This window comes from Otolemur garnettii, unplaced genomic scaffold (assembly GCF_000181295.1).
Source record: "Otolemur garnettii isolate 467f Iridium unplaced genomic scaffold, OtoGar3 scaffold00076, whole genome shotgun sequence".
NCBI classification, from domain to species: Eukaryota; Metazoa; Chordata; class Mammalia; order Primates; family Galagidae; genus Otolemur; species Otolemur garnettii.
The window spans coordinates 4,857,062-4,875,794 of NW_003852471.1; the positions used below are offsets into that span (position 1 = coordinate 4,857,062).

Here is an 18,733-nt window from a genome sequence, read left to right on the forward strand (position 1 = left end):
ACTTGACCCGTACCTTTCACCAATTATAAAAATTGATTCAAGATGGATAAAAGATTTAAATCTTAGGCAGGAAACAATAAAAATCCTAGAAGAAAGTGTGGGAAAAACTCTCGAAGATGTCAGCCTAGGGAAAGATTTTATGAAGAAGAATTCTGTAACAATTGCAACAACAAAAATTAACAAATGGGACTTAATTAAAGTGAAAACCTTCTGGAGAACTAAGAGCACCACAATCAAAGCAAAGACACAGCCTTCAGAATGGGAAAAAATATTTGTATATTATGAATCTGACAAACACTTAATAACTAGGATCTATAGAGAACTCAAGTTAATCAACAAAAAAAGAGTAAACAATCCCATCTATCACTGGGCAAGAGACATGAACAGGACCTTCTCTGAGGAAGACACACAAATTGCTAACAAACATATGAAAAAAGGTTCATGGTCCCTAATCATCAGAGAAATACAAATCAAAACCACCCTGAGATATCAACTAACTGCAGTAAGATTAGCCCACATCACAAAATCCCAAAGTTGCAGATGCTTGCATGGATGTGGAGAGAGGGCACACTTTTACACTATTGGTGGGGCTGCAAACAAATATAGCCTCTTTGAAAAGAAGTATGGAGAATCCTTAAAGAATTCAAACTAGATCTCCCATTTGACTCCACAATCCCACTAGTAGGCATCTAACCAGAAGAAAAAAATCATTCTATCACAAGGACATTTGTACTAGATTGTTTATCACAGCTCAATTGACCAACCAAGATGTGAAAACAACCTAAATGTCCATCAGCTCGGGAATGGATTAACAAACTATGGTATGTGTATACCATGGAATACTATTCAGCCATAAAAAGATGGTGATGTCACATCTTTTGTATCAACCTGGATGGACTTGAAACACATTCTTCTCAGTATAGTATCACAAGAATGAAAAAGCAAATATCCAATATACTTAATACTAATATGAAGCCAGTAGATGATCTAATTCATACCCACATAAGAGAAAAACTCATTTCCATTCCAGTCAAGGGGTAGGTCAATATAGGGGGCTGGGGTGCTCCCACTGAATGGACACAATGTAGGGGTGTATGGCACACCTTTGGGGTAGAGGACATAGCTACAAGAGGGACTTTACCTGACAAATTCAAATATTGTGATTTGGTCGTTTGTACTCTTACATTAATCTGAAATTTAAAAAAATAAACAAAGAAAGGAAAAAAAATTGGAACAATGAACAGAGGTATCCTGATTTCATTGTTTATGTTAATATTCAACACAGTTGAAAATCAGTCTGAAATCATGTTCACTTTTAAGGATTCATTACATACTTCCTGGTATATTTTATTTAACAAAAGACATTTCTTGCTTTTGGAAACCAAATGAAGAGGGTTTCCATCTACTACTGAGAGCCACAGCCCATGTTCCTTAGAACTTAGAGATAAGCTCTGCACAGCTGGTGGTGACCAGAAGCATGGAAAACACAGATTTCCAAACAGAGAAATGTAGAGTTAGAAGAAAGCTTATGCCTCATGTCATGAGTCCAAGTAATTCATCTGCCCTGGGAAGAGATATAGATTCAGCCAGCCCAAGTGACTTTTTGCATGTTCACAAGTTAACTAGTGGCAAAGCAGAAAATTTAGCTTGCCTCTAATACTCTAGGTCTCACCTTCCACCAGTCATAAATGCTTCAAAAAAATACTTTTCAATGGCCCCTAAAATTCATCCTCAAGCTCAGCCTTTGCACCATACCTTGCAGAATGCTCTTTACTATAACTTCCGTGTGCTCAGCCAGGAGGTCTGCCTTGGAAATTGCAGCAAGGGACAGATAGTTGGACATATTCCTGCACAGTTCTTTGCTGCCCCTGTGAAGGAATTTCACTGCGATGGGGATGGCTAACGCCATCACGGGGGGCCGGTTGTAATTCTGAGGAAATATAAGAAAGCAACAAATAATAAGTGACTCATTCATTCATGTCTTCATTCTTTCAGAAAATATTTATTGAGCTAAGGCCCCAGAGTGCAGCTGTGAAAACACAGGCCCTACTGTGTTTACATTGTATTTGGGAATTCTGAGAACTCTTGGTCTAGTCTGGGAAACCTAAAGACAAACAGGCAGTTAACAGCTTAGGCTGATGAGGGCTGGGGCAGGCAAAGTGAGGGTGCTAAGGGGGCAAATAAGGAGCACCCAGTCCAGGCTTAGGGGGTAACACAAAGGATTTCCTGGAGGAGGTGACCTCTTAGCTGGGACCTTAGGATGAAGGGGAGATGCCTGGGTGTTGGCTGGATAAGGAACAGACAGAAAAAAGGAAGAGTAACTGGCAAGGCACAGAGGCCACGGAGTGCTGGGCGTAATAGGGAGTTGTAAACAACTCAGTGTAGCTGGAGGGAGATACGTACCAAGAAATTGCTAGGGGAGAGAGGGGAGGTAATGGGTGGGAAAGAGACGAAAGGGTATGATCCTAAAAGATCTGGCATGCCAGACTGAGGAGTTTGGAATTAATCTTTAGGGCAACTGGAAGTCACTGATGAGAGGAATAACTATCAGATTTATACTTGAGAAAATAACTGAAGGAATTTTGAACAAGTTGCTTTTTGAGTGTATCATAAACTAGCATTTCAGCTAATGAGATTTGGAAGAAGAAAATAAATGAACATAAGACTAAACACCAAAGGAATCTTGGACCCTAAAATAATTTCCTTGTTGATTTTCTTTATAGGTAAACATATTTTATATGCGCTTACATATAAAATAGCACTATCAGTATTCAGAATAATACTCAGAAAATGCAACTTGTTTTCTTTAAAATGAATGGTGCATATTTACTACCTCTGACCATTACCCCCATCTCTTTGACTGACTACACAGCAAAGTTGCACAGTGCCCAACATAGAAGTAGAAGAAATGAGTTCAACTTCTAGGTGACTATCACCAGTGGGTTTGGGGAACTGACTTCATATCATTGCATGTAAATGACAAGTGGTTGTTTTTCTCTAACTGTTCCACCCATGGATTGTGCTCTGTCGTACCTCCTACAATTTGGGGTTTATGTAAGTACTCAGTATCTGCTAAGTTGATTAACTAATAAAGAAAATGTAAATCCATTGGGATAGTTGTGACTGGGAACATAATGTGGTGGCAAGGGCATCTGATGGAAAAGCAAGACTCCGGATTCTAGTCTCAGCTCTGCTACCATTTTGCAGGGTGATCATGGAGATGTCATCCAGTTCCATATGTGATTATTATCATCTTTCCAATCAAACAGTCTCTGATTAAAGGATCCCCAAGCAGATACAACATCAGCTACTTTATACAAGGAGACTTTCTAGGCTGCTGAGGAATCACTGACTTTGTAAATAGTGTCAGGCCATGACTACCATCCACATAGAGATCTACCTTTAGGTAATCAACATCTAAGTTTGTCTGCATCAGACTGAGAACGTAGAGGAAAAAACCTACAATGATAAACAAGAGTATTATGACAGAAACTGCTAACTGCTCACTAATAACAATTCATCTCCTTTTTTTTAGTAATATATTCCTGAATTTCAGTGGGATATGACCACACAGCTAAAGGATGCATTTCTCAGCTTCTTTGCAATTAGCTGTGGCCATGAGCAGAATTCTGACCAATGACATAGAAGTGGCAGGAATGTGTTCAACTTCTAGGTGACTATTACCATGAAGTGACTTGGCTTCTTATTCCTTTTTCTCTTTAGTTTTGGTTAGAATAGGTATTTAGTATCAAAGATTGAAGCAGACCATGAGTTAGGAACTTTATGTTGAGTAATATAGAGAAAATAGAAGGAGCCTGGGTTTGTGTACTAGAGTGTCACCAAATTAGCCCTGGATTGCTATTCTTGAATTGACTGCTGAGAACTTACCCCACTATTATATTTAAATCTTTGTTATAGCAACTAAGCCTGCATCCTGATTAAAATAATGCAAAACCAGGACTACATTCATTCTTCCACTTTCCTCTATGACTTAAAGAGAAAGTTATATCCATAGATAGAAGGAAATGCAGAATTGTACCTTTAAGCATCAAATCCTACAATAAAGACAAAAGAAAGGACATGAAATGAAAATTGTCATTGATACATATGGTCCCTGAGAAATATTTTATCTTAGAAATGGGATGATTGGCTTACACTAGATATATATATATATATATGGGAGACAAATATATCTTGACATCTATATCTGCCATAACAAAAGTCAGTTCCAGACAGATTGCAAATCTAAAGGTAAAAAATTAAACAGTGCAGAAGAAAACACATGAGAACATCTTGATTACCTCATAATAGGTAAAGATTTTCTCAAACCTAACTAAAAAAGTATTCACAATAAAGAAAAAGTCATAAAGTATATAAAATAAAGATCTTTCATTATCAAGAGATACCATTAATAAAGTGAAAAGACAGTTCAAAGGATGAGAGAACATAGGCTGACTAGTACTCAGAATATATATTTAAAAAACTCTTCCAAATTAATAAGAAAAAGACAGACAACCAAATAAAAGCTAGAGGATGTGAATAGACACATTGCAAAAGAGGACACAAAAATATGCCCCAAATATGAAAAGATGGTCAATTTCATTAATCAATAATTTCTGTTTGGGTTCTGATTACAGAGTTGTATTTAGTGAGAATTCATCCAGATATAATATGACCTCTTTTTTGAAAAAGAAGTATAGATATATAATTTCAGATTTCAGCTATTCTTTTAAGTGGACTCAAAAGTAAATATGAATACAGGATTGAATATTGTATGCATGTACTCTATAAACATCCCTTGTCTTTGGATTCTGTGAATACCAAGGACATGCAATAGTGGATTCAATGAAGCCAAGAATATGTTATAATAATGGTGGTGACAATGTCAGGAAGATGACTCATCTATTCACACTAAGTATGGGAGTCAGATAAACTAAATTTTGTGGAATAACTGAAGCACTTAACTGTATGTTCTTGAGAGAGTGAGTGAGTCTCGGGCGTGATGACAACATTAGAACATTCATACTGATGTTGAATTCAGAAATCCTTCCTGAAGTCAGAGAAAATGTCACTGCTATGGTTTACCCCCACCTTGAAATCATCAGCCTCACTAGACTCCTGCCCAACATCCATTCATCCTTCTTTTGGAGATTCTACCCTAATTCCTCTCTGGGGAACTGTCCAAGGGTACTTCTAATGAAGGCACTTCTACCGTTGGTCTTGAGAATGATCAAGTGACTGACACAGAAAATCACATTTCCCTAGTTGAAACAATAGGCTCAAGGATAGGCAAGTTACCAAATTAGGGCGCCCTGAAAGGTCTTTGTGGAAGAGACTCTCTCTCCTCTGCTATCTTTAAAGTATTGAAAAGGGAAGATTAAGAGTAGCTGCTGCATCTTGTAGGAGCTGCAGTGGGAGAGAACCTGCTTGGGACTCAGGACACATTTATCTGTCTGAGACAAAAGTTGAGAGAAACCAGGTCCTCAGGTAGGATCAGCTGAGTCCCTGCCTTAGGCTGTGCCTAAGGCTGTGTCATTCTATCCCTAAATTTTTCTAAATAAGCCAATTGAGTCTCTTATGCTTAAGCTTTCCCCCAGCCATAGTCACTAGAAACAAAAATAGAACTGATAAATCTTTAGTTCATCCCTGAGGTTTCATCCGTTTTCCAGATGTGGGAGGCAATCTGACTTCTGAGCAGAGAAAATAGGTGCCCTACAACCTAACTTGAAATCCCAGCGTTAAGGCAGACATGTTGAAAGCTCTGACCCCATATTTTGGTGACAAGTATCTATCTATATAGCAGTTCCACTCAGTAGGTCTCTCTCCAAAGAGTTCCTAACACCACCAAAGAACCAGGACCATGGCCAGTCTGTGATGACTTCTCTGAATGTATTTGTCTACACTGTCCTCTGCCCAGTGAATTTATTGGGCCTGATATGACAGGGTCATTACTGTTATAATGAGCTATGAGACCTCTCTGGGAGGCTGGCTGTTCCCCTTCCCCAGGGGCCAGCTTCAGCTTCAGAAATCTGGGCATGTGCTTGGCCAGGATCGATAGAATAGTTGGTATTCACTGAGGTCAGCTCACCGAAGAATTTCTAAAAGGTGGGTTATAACAAGGCATGAAAATATACTCATCTACTGTGAGGAGCTTCCCTAGGTCAAACCTGGGGTATCATTTTCACATTTTCAGGATACTGAGGAGCTAGATTAGAAACCAGAATGCTCACTCATGGGCACAAAACCAGATCAGAGCAGAGAAAGATTCTCAGGGATAATTCATGTAGACCATGGTGAAATCTGATAAAATAACACACCTGACCTACTACTGAATCCTCGTCTCTGGTGCCTGGAACTTTCCATTCTTTAGATTCAGTCTCTATGCTCCTCTCCAGCATGAATAAACATGCATCCTTCTTAAATAGACTCTCCCAGTACATAGTGCTAGGAAAGCAAATTGATTTGGCCATTTTTCTCAATTATAATCATGTTCTACCTTTGCTCCCTTGAGTTGTATTCAAGTCACTTATTAGAGCATTGGGTCTTCCCCAAACCCCTTCATGAGTCATACCTACATAATTTCTTGGGTTAGTCCTACAGGAAGCCAATCTTTCCATTGCATGTAGGATTTTTTGCTAGTTTAATTTTTGGATGACAAATTTTTGTCCCTATCATGATGGGTCAAAGCCCCAACTTTGAGGGAAGAACACAGTTGTGTAATTCTTCTCAGAGCTCTGGGTCTTTCACCAAGAACAAGTTGCAGGTAGAGAGATACACATTTTCCATCCCAGGAATGTCTTCCTGCACAGGTACCTTGCTGAGAAACCGAACCAGAGGTGGTGTTGGGGAGTGTTCCCTACTCCCTGTGAACCTGGCAGAAACAGCTACAGATAGATGGAAGTCAGTATTCCCAGCAACTGATGTCTGTAAACCTTGGGGTGAGCCGGTGCTTGCCAGTGATAATGACAGAGCAGGCTCTCCCAACCAATTTGATCATATTCTTTTACGATTCTAGCTGTCTTAGAGAAAAATACTGGGCAGCCATTTAAGTGAAGTATGATTCTAATTAAAGTGTATAAAATGCCCCCCAAACATACAGTGTCATTTTTTAAACAATGAACACACTGAATTTTTTCGTTTTCCTCCCATATGTTATTTGGGAATCTTTCATATGACATGAAAAGTGAAATATTAAGCAAAGAATTATCTGGATCACAGAAATGCTAATGCCACACAGGTAGAAAAAACCCTATGATGATAGTTTTACAAATAAATCTCTTTTAACAGCAACTGAAAATGCCAGAGCCTGTGGCTGACCTCGCCCCTCGGTGCAGACGTGAGCATGTTGGTATGAGCCTGGTCTTACACACGGCTGGGGGCTTGAGGAACAATTCAGAGAAGTGTAGCCTACAAATAAAGTCTCGGCTCATGGGGACAGTTATATCTAGCTGTAGAGGTAAAACAAGAGGGCCTTGTCCTACGGATGCCAAGAATTAGATTTCTTAACTAGATTAGCACCAATTTGAGCTCGGGGTGGAACTTCTTTTGAAAATCCATTTTGGGAATGTTTCCCAGTGTTTTAGACTCGAAAGGAACCAAGCTAAGTAGAAAAGATGCCTATCTGAGGCAATAGCAGCTAAAAAGCTCCTTGGCTTTCAGGCCTTGAATTCAACTAAGAACCATAAAAAGGATTAAGCTCAAGAAATATTAAACTTCATTTCTTAAATAGGGTTCTTTGGTTAATTCATCCAGCATCATCCAACCACAATCAAACTGATTTTGGATTCACAAATAAAATGGTCTATTCTTCCCAGCACAGGCTGCATGTAAAATCTAACAGACACACATGCCTGCGTTTTCCCAGTGTATTTCCCAGGTAATAAGGAGCAGGTCTCAGGAAACTGGGGTGTATATCTTGTCTCCTCCTTTCTCATGCCACCGGTTGAAGAGTAGCTATGGAAGCCTCTTCTGGAGAGAAGCGTTGCTGCGATGGGAGCTGTTCATTCACTCATTGAACCAGTTATGACTTTGTGCTATGTCACAGGCACTATTCTAGGCACTGGGACTACTTCAGTAGAGCTTATAATTTGGGGGAAAGAGAGATAGGCAATAAGCAATGACTGTAATAAATAATTAAATCAACAGCTTTTCAGAAAGTCTTGAGTACTATTTGCCATTTAGATTCTCCTGCAGATGACGATGATGATGATGATACCAACCAGAGATAATACTCAGCTGCACTGCCCTACATCCTCAGTATGTGACCTATTAGCTAACAGCTATTCATTTAATCTTCACAACACACAGGCAACTCCTCTTATCATCTACATTTTACAGATGCAGCAATCAAGGCACAGAAAGGTTAATTCACCCAAGATCATATTATAGTTTAATATAGGATTGCCTATTTAGTAAACTTCCAAATTGATACGACCAGTCCCATGTCTAAGCGTTGTGAAGGAAACGCTCTCAACTGTCCAGGGCACTTGGTGCCAGCCAGGGGCAGTTTGCATATTGACACAGCATTGAGTGGGGAGCAGGAACTGAGAGAACTCAGCGTGGAATCAGGGAAAATGGAGAGTGGTCCTTCTATAGGAAAAAATAGATACATCCACCTCCAACAGTAGATTGGAGGATTATTTCTGTTTTCCTTCTTGCCCCCAAATGGCCCCCTTTGGTTATCACCATGGTGGGAATGGTGGAAGAGAGATAAAGTGCAGAGATGATTATGGCAACAGTGATTTGGTTGGGGAGGCCACTGTAACTGTACAGGAGAATAAAGCCAGGCATTGGCTCTCAACCATCACGATGGCTGGGCTATCAATTCTCTGGAATTTCATTCTAGCACATCAACCATGTAATGGTAACGTCCCTGAGTTGCATTTTAATATTCATCATCTCTCCCCAGGTTTGTATTTACCCGAGACTGTTATATGCCTTGTATTCATATCTTCCCTTTTAAGATTTTTCTGGGGCAAAGAAATAGGTTACAACTAACTCCATACAGATACTTGGTCAAGGACACTAGATAAACTATCGTTTGAATAGTTACTTCTGTACACGGGCTAGACCACAAATGCAGATTGCTTTTGTACTAAAAGATCCTCTCTCTTCCTGTGTACCTATCACCAAAAATTAGAAGTGCTGAACTTCAGTAGTTAGATGTCTTGAGTGCAGAGAGCTGCATGCTTATTTCCATTTTCCTGTAAGACTGGATTTATTGGCTCACCACAAATCACTGCTTTTATTGAGCACTTACTATGTTGCAATGTGCTATGTAGACACCTCTATGTGATATCGCTTTTAACCTTCATAACAGTAGTTATTGTTATCTCCATTCAACAGATAGCAGAACAGAGACCAAGACAGAAAAAATACCTTGCCAATCTCTCATTTTGGTAAGACCAAGATCCACAGGACTTTGAAGCTTTCAAGCTCTAAAATTCTTTGTTAATCTACTTCTCAGCCTCTCCTGAGGCAGTGAGAATTTCAGACTGAGAGATTATCTGATTCAATTCTTTGTTTTATACACGACAAGTGGAGAGACTTGTGTAAGAACACAGTAAAGGATGGTGGAACCATATGCCTCAACGCAACTAAACAGAATTCCCACCCACATGCATGAGCCATGTATCCATTCTGCATTGAGGAAGCAGAAGGTGAACTCTGGAATCTTAAAAATTATTTCAAGGTAAATATGGCAAGTTCATAAGTTTAGAGATCAAAGAAAGAAAGAATTCAGTATAATTTCCAATTAAAAGAGAAACAGGAATGGTCACCTGAAGTATGTTTGAGGATAGACTGAAAAAAAGGAAATTTGGGGGAGAAAAAGAAAAGTTCATGTGAGTGTGAGTGTGTGTGTACACATTTAGCTTAATGTGACAGTGAAGTGGCCAGAAAAAAAATCTAATGAAATGACCAAGGATGTAGGAAAAGCCAATGCCTGGGTGTGCCTGGATAGATACACAACATTGCTCGCCTTGGGGGTGGGGTAGTGTCAAGAGGGAGTCACTCTTTCTGTCTTTTCATTTTTTTCCTTTTTATTTATTTATTGGAGACAGAGTCTTACTATGTTGCCCTCGGTAGAGTGCTGTGGTGTCCCAGCTCACAGCAACCTCAAACTCTTGAGCCCAAGCAGTTCTCCTGCCTCAGCCTCCCAAGTAGCCGGGACCACAGACACCCACCACAACACCTGGCTATGTCTTTTCATTTTGTGCAAGCTAAAAATGCCTAGTGTCTAACTTCTGAAAGTTGATCTATGGTTTTGTTTCATAGAAAAAATAGAACAAAATGAGTCTTCTTGATATCTGCATGGTTTCTACAAGAACCTAAATTACCAGTGGTACAAAATGATCTTTTCAGTGCTTACTGCAAGTCAAAGATTCCCCTCAAAATTTGATGAAAGGTTAAGTACAAATTCTGTGACCACAGCTTTGCTTTTGGTTCCCAGGGCTGATTTTCTGGGACCACAAACCAGAGGTATCTGGGCAAGATACTGGACTTTGCTGAAAGGCGAGTTTGCCTTCAGTGCCTCCGGCCTTCCATGACAGCAGCTTCTGTCTCCTGAGGGCACACGATGGACAGTCCAGGCCCACATGGCACTGCAGGCTGGAGTCACTACCTACTTCTGTGACTTACTCATCCTTCTCAACCAAGAGGTCCATCCCTCAGCCCTTCTCTCTGTCCCTTCCCAAAGTATCAGTCCTTGACCTCACGACCCAGCTCTCAACAATAGTACAAGCTCATGTGCATGGTTATTGATCATCAGTTAAGTTCAGTGCTTCATTTTCTCAAAAATATTTAATTCCCTGCTGTACCTCTGCAGCATTTAAGTAGGATACACAATGCCTCACCCAGAATAAGATATCCTTTTATGCTAGAATTTGGTGCATTTTGGAATATAGCACACTTATAATTCTCTGACCCTGACCTTATTTCACAAAACTGTACTTTTGTACAGCTATTTTCTTTCTGCGTAGAATGTCCTCACAGTCCACCTTGCCTGTCTGGTGAAATTCCTGCTCACTACTCGTAACTGTTTCCAAACATGACCTCCTTCCAGAAAACCTCCCGACTCTCAAACTGTGTTAACACAGGAGCCACTGACCACAGAAAACTCTCGAGCATATGAAACGTGAATAGTTCAGAGTTAGTATGTGCTAAAACACACGCCAGATATCTCTACAACTTAGTATAAAAAATGATCTCATCAATTGTGTTCACTTCATGTTACAATCCCAATATTTTGGATATATTGGGCTAAAAAATATATTATCAAAGTCAATTTCATCTGTTCTTTTGACTTTGTTTCAAGTGACTATGAGAAAATTTACAATTGCATATGTGGTTCGTGTTGGTGCCTTGGATTTCTTTTTCTTTCTTTCTTTTTTTTTTTCTCAGTTTTTGGCTCCTCTAGGCCACGGGTGCTGCCCAGGGCCTTGGATTCCTATCAAGCAGCAATGCTTGAGAGTCCAGACCAGTGGAGGGAGCTGGTGTGTGACTGTCCCTGCGTGTCTGTGAAATGGCACCTCAGATGTAAACCAATAATATAGTCAAGATAATCGATGAAGAACAGATATGTTAAATCTTCAATGGTTCACCAAGCAGTCTTCAACTTTCATCAATTTTGCTAAAATCCTCACTTCCCCCTCAACCATCCCTATTCCTGGGGACAAAGAAGAAACAGTGTGCTGGTGAATGTAAAGACTTTTGTTCAGTTGACCAGTCTCTGAGCAGATAAAGTGAAATATAATTTAGCTAAGCATAGTGAGGGTATAAGAAAAAAAAAAGAAAGAGTGGAAACGAACATCAGCTGTCACACACAGTGCTGAGTCTAACTGTAACCAGAATTTCCTGCACTGTACTCAGGGGAACACGCTTCTGAGGGATGTGTTGGGGTGGGGAGGGAAAAGGAGCTTCCATGGTCAAAATGGATCACAAAATGCTGGCTGAACAAAGACGGCCCGATGTCTTCATTGCAGGACTTTACAGAAACTTTAATACAGGCGTCCTCAAACTATGGCCCATGGGCCACATGCAGCCCACCTAGGACATTTATCCAGCCCGCCAGGTATTTTTGCTGCTGCTGCCAGTCCTGCTTAGCAGTCAACTCATCCCAGGCCTATAGTCCGGCCCTCCAACAGTCTGAGGGACAGTGAACTGGCCCCCTGTTTAAAAAGTTTAATAGGTCATAAAATACGTGATAGTGCAAAAGGAAAATTTGAATTCAATGTTTCTCAACTTACTGACTACAGAATTCTTTTGAGAAATAACTATCAATACCCTTGATTGGTAAATTTGTTACAATGTCGTTTAGCCTGCACCTTACAGGGAGAGGACTGAGGCTTAAGAAGTTAACTGACTGGCCCAACATTTCAATGTTACACAAACCAGTTAATGGCGGAGCCAAAATTCCAAATACGAGTTTAAACCAGAGGAAGGAATTAAAGATAGTAGGAAGAGGCAAACATCATCATGAATTCACCCTACATATAGAAATACACTTGACAACGACTAAGTCCCTGCATCCTGAGCTCACTGCCCTCAGTTCACTCTCTGTTCTTCCGATGAGAGACATATCCTCTTCTGAATTTCCCAGTACTCTTCCTTTGGATCTGGGCACATAATGCTTCATTGTCAGTTTTTTATACGTACATAGCTTATCTCTGCAAATAGACTAGACTCCAGTCACTAGAGGCTCACTGCGGTATCACTTTGAACTCCATGGCTTGCGTGCCTTTGCGGCTGGATAGAACTCTCTCTGTTAATTACCAGCCTGTGCGGCTTAGCTATTGGTCTCTGTTATCTTTTCACAACATCTAAATTCTACAGAAACACTGGCTCTTAGTTCAGAGACATCACATATTCGCCTAAGCTGCCAACCCGGTATAGAATAGCCTGCTGTTGAGGCTGACTTACCTGTAAAATGCAACTCATGATATCAGATGCGATTTTTGCGTGGGGCGTGTCTTCGTCTTTGCCGGAGGGTCTCAGGTTGTGTTCTAAACAGGAGTCCCAGAGCCCCACAAGGGCCTTGGCATGCTTTTCAATGGACTCTGTCTCCCTGATGGCTGTTGTGATTCTTGTGATACAGATTTCAACCACCGCCTGGTCATTGTTATTGGTTTGATAATCCTGTTTAGGAAAAGAACAAAGCTTCATGTTAAATAATACTCCAGAAAGGACAAAATACTAACTTGGTCTGTTACAAAATGGGTTCATCGGGCTGTGTGCTGAAGAGTGAGGGTGTAAAGCCCCATATAATAGGGCCTTCTTCACTGGAGATGGTGATCTGGTGGGAGAGGCCGGTGTGCAAACGTGCTGAAATGCAGCTGGTTCCTCTTGTCACTGAGGGATCAGGGGCAGTGAGAGTCCCAAGGAGCGTAACAATTCACTTGCAGGTAGGTTCAGTCTCCAGGTATTTCAGTTTCTAAGTCCATTACAGGTAGAAGTTTCTCCTAGGTCTGACATTTTAGGATTTTTTTGTGAATTATTTCAAATCACCCTCCACTTTCCCCTCCCCATGAGCGTTTTCTGTCTTTCTAAACACAATAGAACATAACATTTCATCTCTCCCCTTTTTACCAAACCCACTTTAGCTTTCCCCGGTCAGACTTTCCTCCATGCCCCTCAAATAGACCATCATCTTTACTGAGAGGTAATAGGACCCTCCAAAACATATAAATGTGAAAAATAGGCTGATCAGTTTAATTTGGAAAACTGGTCTGCCTGTGTACTCCACATGGTAGGGTCATAAAATGGAAACCATGACAGAGACACAAAGTGCTTAGAACCTGGCGTGGACATGCGCTGCCAGAGGTGCCAAGGAGGGCTGTTTCCATCCAACTGCAAGCTCCAGCTCTAACAGTCTCTCTTTCTTTCTTCTTTTTCTTTCTCTCTTTCTTTCTTTTCTTTCTTTTTCTTTCTTTCTTCCTTCCTTCCTTCCTTTCTCTCTCTTTCTTTCTTCTCTCTCTCTTTCTCTTTCTCTCTCTGTCTCTCTCTCTCTTTCTTCTCTCTTTCTCTTTATCTCTGTCTCTCTTCCTTCCTTCTCTCTCTCTCTGTCTCTCTCTTTCTTTATCTCTGTCTCTCTTTCTTTCTTCTCTCTCTCTCTTTCCTCCCTCCCTCCCTTTCCCTCTCTCTTTCTCTCTCTCTCTCTTTTCTTTCTTACTACTATAACTAATAGGCAGTAAACATTTTGTACGTGAAGTCCTCTCTACATTGCAAGTTATTTATAGCCTAGATTTTCCAGAAGTGGAAATTTCTGAGACAAAGGACAGAAATACTTTCAAGGCTCATGATACATACAGCTAAGCTGGGTTCCAGAAAAGCCTTACTAATTTAAACTCCCATCAGCTGGAATATCCTCATTGCACATTTGTGCTAGCAGAGTATTTTTAATTTTTGCTAATTTTATCAGAGAAGAGCAGTGTCTCATTGCTGTTTTACTTAGACATTTCCTTGACTACAAGTGAGGTTGAATGTTTCTGCATGTTTATTGGTCATCTGCGATTTCTTTTTTGGGAACTACTCACTGGACCTTACATCTATATGTCTATTTTTCTTTAGATGATGACTTTTTTTTTTGGTGTTCTTTGATGCAATATCTTTTTTTGTTAGCGTATGAAGTATATCAACATTTGACACTTGATTGCAAATATGTCTCCATGTTTTATTATTTCTAGGGCTATTTTTTCTGCTATTCATTGACATGCTAAGATTTTAGGTAATCAAATCAGTCAACTATTTGGCATTTCATTGTTGTTGTTGTTGTTTTTTCCCTCAAACTGGAAATTTAGGTTCTTTAAATTATTTAGTTTGGCTCAGTGCCTGTGGCTCAAGTGGCTAAGGCGCCAGCCACATACACCTAAGGTGGCGGGTTCGAATCCCCAGCCCGGGCCCGCCAAACAACAATCATGGCTGCAACCAAAAAATAGCCAGGCGTTGTGGCGGGCGCCTGCAGTCCCAGCTACTTGGGAGGCTGAGGCAGGAGACTCGCTTGAGCCCAGGAGTTGGAGGTTGCTGTGAGCATGATGCCATGGCACTCTACCCAGGGGGATAGCTTGAGGCTCTGTCTCAAAATGTCAACCACCCTAGTCCTTTTCCCCAGTGGAAACCAGACTCAGCAATACCTTATGTACTTGGCAGAAGCATTCTGAGAAAATGCAGACATCGTGCTCTTTGTGTGCTACCTTTAACAGCTTTGCTTAAACTTCAAAATTTTCTTTTCCTTATTCAAGTGTTTAATAAAACCTCTATTTATTCCAGATTAAAAAAAACTTGACAAAACAGTCAATGTTTATTTTAGAAGTTAATCTTTTAGCTATTCACTTAGCTTTCAACTTTATCTGGTATTTATGGAGGTAAGTAAAGATGGACATCGTTTTAAAAATAGCTAATCGACTGGGTGCAGTGGTAGCACACTGGGAGGCCAAGATGGCGAATTGCTTGAGCTCAGGAATTTGAGACCGGCTGAACAAGAGTGAGACCCCCATCCCTACTAAAAATAGAAAAACTAGCCAGGTGTTACAGCAGACACCTGTAGTTCTAGCTACTCAGGAGGCTGAGGCAGGAGGACTGCTTGAGCCCAAGAGTTCAAGGTTGCTGTGAGCTATGTCACCCTGACACTCTATCAAGGGTAACAAAGTAAAACTCTGCCTCAAAATAAATAAGTAAATAAAGCTAACCTAATTTTCCCACCATTGTTTATTAAATAATTCATTTCTCAGTAATTGTTTTATGCATTTTGAAGGCTGTCTTTTCTGTTTGTGTGTGCCATTTCTCAATTCTTTCACAATACTAATTTCGTCACTTTCCTGATATAAGCACCACAAAATTTTAAAGGTGTATTTTAAGTCCTAGTGTATTTTATGTCTTTTTTTTGTTGCTGTTAACAGAAACATTAGGGTTTTGTGGTTCTCATTAGAACTCTTAGTTACTATTGATTAGATGAAACTATTGCTTTTTGCATTGATTTTGTACCCAGCTGTTTAGCTCAACTACTCCTACTTATAATGAATTTTCAGCTCATTCTCTTCAGTTTGCTAAAAAGATTTCTGTATTTTTTTTTTTTTTTTGAGACACAACCTCAAGCTGTCCCCCTGCGTAGAGCGCTGTGGCATCATAGCTCACAGCAACCTCCAACTCCTGGGCTCAAGCGAGTCTGCCTCAGCCTCCCAAGTAGCTGGCACCCACCACAGGCACCCACAGGCACCCACCACAATGCCCGGCTATTTTTTTGTTGCAGCCGTCATTGTTGTTTGGCAGTCCCGGGCTAGATTCAAACCCACCACCTTAGGTGTATGTGGCTGGTGCCTTAGCCACGTGAGCCACAGGCGCCAAGCCAAAATTTCTGTATTTTAAGCAACAGAGATCTACAGCTTTTATATATCTCATGGCTTCTTATCCCAGCTAAAATTTTCTAAGCTATTCCACAGAAAATTGGAGCAAGAATGCTTGTTTAGTTCCTGGTTTTAATTCCTGAGTTTTGATATAAATTTTTGTCAAATTTTTATATCAAAAATTTGATTTAAGAATAATGTCAAATTAAAAAAAAAGAAAATACAGCAAATGCTTTAAGGCATTTATAACACATCATTTTCTATTTCAAAGTTTATATAGTAAGCATTATGTAGGCTTTTTGGGTGAAGTAGATATTTTATCATATTATAACGTGCAATATTAAAGAAGGGTCAATCTACTATTTTAGTGAGCTGAGTTTTTAATCAAGAATGGATAGTAAATTTCATGAAATGCTTTCCTAGCATCTATAGATGTAACATTTTTGTCCCCAGATCTATCTAGATGATAAATTATAAAAACAAATTTCCCCATATTAGTTAACTTTTCATTCCTGGAATATATCTTACTAGAGTCTGGGAAATAATTTTTTAATGTGAGGCTGAATTCTGGTTTTGATATTTTATTTAAAATTGTTGCCTCTATATTTGGCCTTCATGTTTGTCAAGCTTCATATCAATTTTATGCTAATTTCATAAAAGGATTTTGGAAGATTTGAACTCTCTGTAATCTCATTTATTATTTGACCTTGATGTGTCATGACCCAAGAGAAGTGAATTAAAATTTCCTGCAGCTAATGTGTCTATCTGATTTTTCCTGGTATCCCCTGGAATTATTGGTTTATAAATGTTATGGTTATTAAATGCTATGTAATTTAACGTCTAGATAATCATTATAACTCTTGTGGACTGAATTCTTTGGCATAAAAAGTGCCTTTTTGTTTTCTTTAATACTTTCTGGCATAATTTTTTCTTGTCTGGTATAAAGATTATGATTCACATTGGTTTTGGTTTGCATTTGCCTCACATCATTTGCATATTTTATTTTTATTTAAAATTTCTTTTACAGCCTATGTTGCATAAAATAAATAGATGTTAACCCCTTTTGAGATAAATTTGTAGAAAACAATTGAATAGTCATTATTCAATGATTCTTAATAGACAAAAATATGCCTAGTATGTAAGTATGCAAAAATAAGAAGGAAATACTTTACTTAGTCATCTTCTGATTCCAAAGCGTTCTATTATAATCAACAGGTGTAGCAAGGGAATACACACAAAGCCCACAGATTTTCACTTGAGGACAGAGGGGCCTCCCTTAGAGAACAAGTAGGCAAACCGCTTCTCAGAAGTTTCAGCAAAGTGATTGGTTTTTATTAGCATTGATTTTCTATCTTAAAGTATCATTTCTTGTGCTCTATCCAGTAATTTGACATGGCGCCAAATAAATCCCCCAAACAAAACCAAAACAAAAAAAGCCAAACCAAAGTCAAGCAAGACCAACCAGCCTATCTATTAGGTTTGGACATAGGACATAGTTTTGTTGTAAAATGTTTGGCTTTAATTCAAATTATTAACATGTGTTTTACAACCAAGTAAATCAGTGTTTAAGTTTCCATCTTTTTTTGTATTTCCTAAATCATTTTCTTGAACATGTCTCTTCTTTGCTGGATTATGCCTTGTGATTCAATCTAAAAGTCTTTTTTAAAAATAATAGGTGAGTTTTTGCTCATTTACATAAAGTGATGAGAGAGATATTTTTGACTTTAAATGTATTATATTATGCTTTTGATTTTTCTTAAGTTTCGAAGTTCAAATATTTTACAAGGAAGTGGTACATCTTGGCTCAGACACAAGCGTGGCCAGACGGCACACATAAGCTGTGTAAGCAGGTGACTCAGACCACCATGTCATTTACCACTACAGAAATGACATCTTACGTTTAGGTGACACTTAACAGCCACATGCAGGGTTCCCTTATGACCAACTGTCAAAGGAAGAAAGCGTCTGAAGGTGGTTTCTTGATGAGTTGGCTAGATATGTAGGTGTGAGTAAAAAACTGCGGTTACAGTATACTCAGGTGTGGCCCTAAAAGATGGGGTGAGGGAACATCCTCTCAGTGGGCAGAGCTACCGCCCATGCACCTTTGTGTGGTAAAAGAAATGTACAGTTAAGAGCTAAGAATTACAGGCAGTGGTAGAAGGCTTGGCTGAATGGGCAAGGGTCTGAGAAAAGAAAGATGAAGAAATCAGAGATAAGGAAATGTGGGAGCAGGATAGACGCCTGGCCTTGGGCACACAGTGTAAATATCTGTTATTGCATGTTAATGCCCAGAACAGCATTCACCACAGAAGTACTGAATATCGGCTCGGCGCCTGTGGCTCAAGCGGCTAAGGCGCCAGCCACATACACCTAAGGTGGCGGGTTCAAATCCCCAG

The 18,733-nt window shown here is 39.7% G+C and overlaps 1 protein-coding gene across 2 annotated transcripts in view; it reads right to left on the reverse strand.

Annotated features, from left to right (window-relative positions):
* VEPH1 (ventricular zone expressed PH domain containing 1) overlaps positions 1–18,733 on the reverse strand; it is a 203,951-nt gene that overhangs the window by 168,992 nt on the left and 16,226 nt on the right. For both annotated transcript variants that reach the window (XM_003794136.1, XM_012807816.1), the window contains 2 exons: positions 12,919–13,134; positions 1,756–1,930 (listed from right to left, as the gene is read on the reverse strand). In XM_003794136.1, the coding sequence (XP_003794184.1) occupies positions 1,756–1,930; positions 12,919–13,134 (391 nt within the window). The remainder of the gene's footprint in view (positions 1–1,755; positions 1,931–12,918; positions 13,135–18,733) is intronic.